At 37.3% G+C, this 7,145-nt stretch overlaps 1 protein-coding gene across 1 annotated transcript in view; it reads left to right on the top strand.

Annotated features, from left to right (window-relative positions):
* The window catches only part of LOC145658669 (uncharacterized), a 3,641-nt gene extending 1,881 nt beyond the window's left edge, over nucleotides 1-1,760 (top strand). The window contains exon 3 of the mRNA XM_081716850.1: nucleotides 243-1,760. Coding sequence (XP_081572976.1) covers nucleotides 243-640 — 398 coding nt within the window. The 3' untranslated portion in view covers nucleotides 641-1,760. The remainder of the gene's footprint in view (nucleotides 1-242) is intronic.
* Nucleotides 1,761-7,145: the final 5,385 nt, after the last annotated feature.

Below are 7,145 nucleotides of genomic sequence, written 5' to 3'. Positions count from 1 at the left end.
TTCCGCTCACTTTTACTAATATAATGAGGCGATGTGATCTCAATCTTACTCTCAATCTTGCTCTCCCTCCCACACACACACGCGCTTTCATACACACATACCCATGTTACTCTTAGTATCCTGCTCCTAAATGAATGTACTTACTGTCACACCATATGAATGCAATGCCCCAAAACCAAAACAAACAAACAAAAAACCCCATCCTAAACCAGTTTTCTTATTGATCACTCTCTTTCTTGGAGACCCAAACTACAATTATTCTAGGCTGAACTTCACTGTGAGCTGGAACCAAAGTGTGGAGCTGAAGAACGAGAACGAGGTGATGGTGAAGCACCCTGGGCCTTATGTCTTCTACATCTATGCCGTTGTGAAGGGGCTGAGCGGTGGCACGGGCAACCTGACCCTGAATCAGAGGGGAACCAAGACCTCCATCAGACTGGTGCCCACACTGCAGAAGTGTGTGAGGCAAGAACGACTGGTGAGCCTGTTTGAGAATGATGTGGTTACTTTCAGTTTCGAAAGGGCACCGGCTGACTTGACCCTGAAAGACCTCCGTGTGGGCTTACACTACATACTCAGAGATGTGTATTTTAAAACTCCGGAAGAACTGCTTGAACATACTATGGAAATTGTCAAATGATAAGGTGCTTATTTCAAATGAATGTTTGACTAAATGTCACCCAGCTAACATACTCAGGTAAGGGTAAGATGGTACCTCGAAGAATACTTATTTTGGGTTGTTTTAATGTATACCGGATTGAGAGGAACTTTCATATTTTCAGCAGTTTCTTAAAGCTAAGATGGACTATAGTTCTAGGACATGAATGCTTATATACCACAAAGACACAGTGTGGGGTCATGATACAGTTTCAACAGAAACAATATTAAGATATTAGCTGTGCCTGGATTTTAAAGATGCCAGTGGTTTCATGAACAGTAGCTCTAATCTACTGATGCAGGGCTTTAACTATGCAGTGATGCATTCGCATGACATTTCTGTGAATCATATTGTTACAATAAGCACAGCAATCAGTTTATATGAATTTAAGCAAAGCAAAGCAATAGCCTGAATTTTAAGTTGATATGTAGGTGCCATGGAAAAATAGGTGAATGAATGTGTCAGGATGCTGGGAAATTAATACAGTTCCTAATAGCTTGATAACTCTATCATGTACTGTAGAATGTTACAGAAAATATCATGTTTTAACAGAAAAGAAAAATCAATATGTGAACTTGTATTGATATTATGTCTTAAAGACTTGCACCCATTTTGATAAGTGAATAGAAAGGGCTATATTATTTAAAGGCATTGCCACACAAATTGAATACTTATGCCATTTTAAAGCATTGTAAATATTGTAATGATTAAAAATAATGATATATAACTCAATATTGATGTTGGCTTGAATTGTAAATGAGTGTCGTTCTTCATCAGCACTTGCATTATTGCTTGCCTTTTGAAATCTGACATAGTAATGTTCTCAATGTTTATCTCGTGTATTTATTTACAGCAACAATCATGGAAAATTATTTAAAAAAAAAGCACTTCAGGTGCTTGCTGGACTTAAAAGTTGAAATTATTTATAGTACAGGAACACTTGTATTCTAAAATGTCACTAAATGTAGGCTACATTCTTTGATTTGTTATATATTTCATTCGTTTCCTTGATATGGCAATGCTTTATTTACATAGCAAAGTTTGCACCTTGTATTATGGGTTTAATCTATTCTGTATTTTATATTAAATAAAATGCTTTTCCATTAAAGTAGCAAGTGCTTTGTTTAACACTAAATCCAATAGGCTATTGTTTTTATATAGTATAGAGGGTCAAAACTTTATTTTGGTGGTCCCTTGGATTATTAACCTATTGGTTGACTCGGGTGATTCTTGACAGGGTTAAGGTTAGAGTTCTGAATGAATTATGTTATAGTTACATGGCATCTTTCAAGGAACCCAAGGTTGCTTTACAAGTAGCGCATGTAGCTTTTACGTCTAATCAAATGCAAATGAGAAGTAGCAGTCAAATAAACACAGCGTATTCTCAAGCAGACCCCGCAGACCCCTGGGGGAGTGAATCAGGTGAAAGGGGGAGACAGGGGACAGCACCTAGGACAGGGCACTGTCCATCACTTGGCATGCAGACACAGCCATTCACACACTCACACTAGGACAGTTTTATTAGACGTGCAGACCTATACACACAAGGACAATTTATTTGGGGTAGCTGAATCACCTAACCTGTTTTCAGACTGGGAAGAAACCCTCAAAGACCTGGAGAGAAAATGCCTACCCATGTAGAGACATGAGAGGCAGTTATACTAACCACCAACCCACTGTGCTGCCCAAGGTCTAGGGTTGACATTAAGGTTACAGCTAGAGTTATATTTAATAGAATCTATTGTATTTTATTTAGCTTTAATTTGCATTTAATTGATATTCAGGTAAATGTTAAAGATAAATGAATCTTCTACAGGGAACCATTAAAATAGAATGTTTCCATGTCTGTCAGAATTCATCAATATAATCTTCAATTAATCCATCAATGCCTTAGTGATTAATTTATTTGAACATTTGTTTAATAATTGATTTATTTGTATGAAATATACATAGTACCTACAGAAGGTTTTCAGAACCTTTCATGTCTTGCACATTTTGGTACATTTCAGACATCTAAAAATAGATTTAACAATTTTTCCCTTCAGGCTGCCCATAGTACTCTACGACTTCAAAGAAAAAATATGTTTTTGGAATGTTTTGTAAATGTATTTTTAAAAAACCCACTGAAATATTATGTTTTCATGAGTATTTAGACTTTTAACTTAGATCTTAAAGCACCTTAAGCAACAGTGACAGCAGTGACAGCCTTCTTGTGAATGAGCCTCTAAGGAGGTTTTAGGTTTTAACCTTTTAGTTCGATGTTTCTCACGTTCTTCTTGGCAGAATGGCCAAGCTCAGCCAGGTTGAATGGAAAGCATTTGTACACGGCCATTTTGAAGTCTCTCCATAGATGCTCTTTTAGGTTCAGGTCTGGACTCTGGCTGGGCCACTGTTGCAGCTTTCCCAAAGCCAATCCTGTGTTATCGTGACAGTATGCTTTGTCTTGGTCGTTGTCTCATTGAAATAGAAACCTTCTCCACATTCTGAGCTCCTGGGCACTTTGGCAGGATTTTCACCCAGAATTGCATCCAACTTTGTCTTTCCTTGTCTCGTGTTATCACCCCATTCCAGAAAAACATTTACACAGTATGATGATATCACCACTGTTTAACTGTAAGAATTACATTAATGAGGTGATGATATTAATGATATTAATGAGGTAATGCTCAGTGTCTGGTTTTCTCCATATATACCGCTTGACGTTTGAACAAATAGCTCAGTCTTCATTTCATCAGAGCACAGTATCTTGCTTTTCATGATCCAAACTCCAAGCAGGCCCTAATACACCATTCAACGAGGACTGGCTGCTGTCTGGCCATGCTACCATAAAAGATGAAGTACTAAAAGTGACCTTCTTTGAGATTCTCCCATCTCCACAAAACAACGCTTCATCTCATTCCTTCTTGGTTACCTGTCTGACCAAAGTCCTTTGCGGTTTGGCTGGGCAGCCAGAAGATTGTTGTTTGTTCAAAACATTTTCTGTTTGAGAAAGAAGGAGGGTACCATACTTATGGGCACTTTCAGTACTGCAGAAATGTGCCTTGACACAAGCCTGTCTCAAAGGTTTACAGACAACTGTCAACCTCAACTGTCAACCTCAATTTTTCCACCTTGACATACACCATCAGCTATGAGATCTTATACAGACAGGGGTTTGCCTTTCTTAACTATATTCAATTAGAGGAACCAGTGAAGTTGTTCAAGGACCATTGACAGAGGTAGGATGCACAAGAGTTCAATCGCGAGTATCAAAACAATGAGTCTGGATACTTATTTAAACTGACTTATTTGGACTAATGAGAAAAAATGAGTGGAATGTTTTTTAAGATGAGGTCCTTCATCAGTTGTATAAGCAAAGTGCAATAAATTACAAATAATAATCTACAAATAAATTAGGGTTGAATCAGTCACATTTAAAACCTCAAAGAGACATTAAATGAAATGAGGAAAATTAAAGTGAGTAATGAATGGGTCAGTTATTGTGTGTGGCTGACAAAGCAAGTGGAGTTATAACATTACCCCTGCAGTTCCATTAATCCTCTCATATGACACAATGTGTTATCCCCAATTCTAGAACAGTCTGGCTATACTGACCTTTCCAAAACAGTTTTTTCTGATATTATTTATATCAACAAATACATCTCATATATGTAAAAAAAAAAAAGCTTTGCTAATTAGAAACAAGCATACTCCAGCATTACTTTAGTAATTATAGATCATTGATCTGATTATTAATGATCCACTGATCCATCACTTTGACATTTCCACTGCACTTTTTTTCTTACTCATCAACTTCTTCCTAAGTAGTTTTGAAATTTAAATAATATTCGTGGAGTATAAATGGGGTATAGGTTTTTAAAATATATGTCTGTGAAGTAGTTACCACAGAATCATGTGTATTTCTAGTGTAAGATGCAACTTACACTACAAGTACTGTGTACTCGAGTGGAAGAGTACTTTTAGTATAAGTCTTGTACTTGAGATGCATATTCTTGTAGAAAAAAAAACATGCATAGTTTGTAAATACTGCAGTGTTATAAACAATGTGAATCATTAAAATATAAATGATGTCTTTTCCAAATCTAAAGAGACCCCTCAATAAGCATTTAGTTCTTACTAACCTGACAGTTCACATGGGATTTTTATAACCTGGGGTTATTCCTACAAATAATTTTATAGTAGTTAAAAGTCACTGTAATCTTTTTTAGACCAGAAATATGCAGTCTTCACCTTCCCATGTACACATTTCACTTGAATTGTGCCTTAGGGGTTTTGTGTCAAATTGTAATTCTCTTTGATCATAGAAATGCTATTGTTGTCTGAATTGACCTTGTTTCCATTGTAGTTGCCAGACAGGGTACGTTTATATCCTAAGTAGTATTAATCACAAGACAGCAGTTTAACGTTTACAGCCATTCCAGTGAAGAAAAAGGAACAAACCAATAAAAACCTGGAAATCAAAAAAGGCTTGGCACACTTTCTGTATTTTTAGTAATCTTCCCCACCCCATTTTTTTTTAGAAAAATAACTTTGACGTGCCAAGATTGCATCATTAAACTTGACATCCCATCTGTCAGCTGGTGTGTGCCTAAGCCTGGGGCAGTGGGCGTGAACCAAACACACGTTTACCCATGCCTGTGCCCTTCTGTGGGAAGGAAAGTGATATATGATTCACCCTATAGTTACAGAACCATTTGCTGTGCACAGAAATTTAAGTTAGACTGAGACTTTGTGGGGGTAAATTAAAGGAGGAATTTGTTCTTTCTTTTGTGTAAGTACTGCATTCTGGCACATGTCCTCTATTTTGACTCTAATAAATATGTCTGGCTGGGATTTCTACAATGCCTAAAATGTTTGGGATTTGACTCTCCTTTCATGTTATTTGCTTTCTAAAGTCACCATACATTGTGCTGACGCATTTGCATTCCTGTGACCATTCTATATAGGTTCCTCCTCCTTGCACACAACTGGTCGATCATGTACACATCCTACAAGCAACCACTGGTCAGACTGCTTCTCAGCGTGTGTGTAGCTGCTTCACAGAAGCATGTGGCCAGAAAGCATACATGAAGTTTACCTTCTATATGATCTTTTGTTTAGCGCCTTAATGAAGCTTAAAAATGCCCAAACACAGAGCTGATGACTGGGCTGAGTGCCCAAACACAGAGCTGATGACTGGGCTGAGTGCCCAAACACAGAGCTGATGACTGGGCTGAGTGCTCAAACACAGAGCTGATGACTGGGCTGAGTGCCCAAACACAGAGCTGATGACTGGGCTGAGTGCCCAAACACAGAGCTGATAGTGACTGGGCTTGTTTTTGTTGTTGTTGTTGTTGCAATGTCACAGCGTTGTACAGCATGCATGTGACAAAATAATTTGACATAAATTAGTCTCCTTAAGCTCTCAACCCACTACTTACACACCAGTTAAATTACTTTTTAGGCTTGTAAGTCTAATAAAACATAAGTTAAAAACAAACATGACAGAATTATAAATGTGTAGTGATCAGAGTTTGTGTTGAAATCTTTGTTAGTCTACATGAAAAGTGTCTAATGAAGTAATGGATTTTTTTCTGGCAAATGATTTTCCTTTAATGTATGACCTTGAATGAAAGAATATATATATATATATATATATATATATATATATATATATATATATATATATATATATATATCTTTATATGTCATTAATTTTTTTATTTTATTTTTAAGGAACAGCTGAGTGGAGAGGAAAATTAAAGGTGGAGTAGGTAATTTTGTAGAAACCAACAAGTATAAACTAGTTTTAGAAAATCCCATATCTTCAGCCCTCTTTCCAAAGCCATGCCCCCAAAACACATGAGCACGCACTGCCTGACTACAAACGGAGGTGAGAGTGTTCATGAGCGTTTGAGAGATAAGTGCAATGTATCATTTTCACTGTATCTGACCACAGTGAAATAAGAGTCCTATGTGGCACAGTTTGGGTTATGAAGCAAAAAGTCTTCACATCTCATCAGTTGGAAGTAGCATTTAAGTGGGCTTTTTCCAACACAAGTCTGCATTTTCTACATGTCTGATTTTCTGACAGCGTTGCTTTAATAAGCATTCAAAATTCAGGTGTTTAGGTTCCTGTTCTGACACTAGAACGTTTGTGTTTATTATTATAACATTATTTTGTGCTCTCACATGTAAGCAACAAACGAATAAGTTTTCAATAAACAGAACCCAGTCCACAACATAGCTTATCGAAGCCAATCTGGATTCTCCAGCAGATCCATCGGAAAGGCTTTTTCAAATTCAGGGCTCGAGAGCCAAGTGGGTTCAGTATAGCCACGAAACAGTTCTCCTCTATAGGGGCCAGAGTTTATCGGACTGTTAGTCAAGGGATCCAATGTTATGAGCAGTAATGAAGCGCAATGCTGACTTATGTAGCTTTATAACTTTTAATGTGTGCTGACCAGTTAATGTGGCCACCTCTGTGGCTGTCATTGGTCCAGGGCTG

The sequence above is a fragment of the Electrophorus electricus genome, chromosome 7, assembly GCF_041902795.1.
Source record: "Electrophorus electricus isolate QZ-2024a chromosome 7, ASM4190279v1, whole genome shotgun sequence".
Lineage (NCBI taxonomy): Eukaryota > Metazoa > Chordata > Actinopteri > Gymnotiformes > Gymnotidae > Electrophorus > Electrophorus electricus.
Note: the sequence above shows the minus strand (reverse complement) of the source record. Positions and strands in the feature narration are given on the sequence as shown.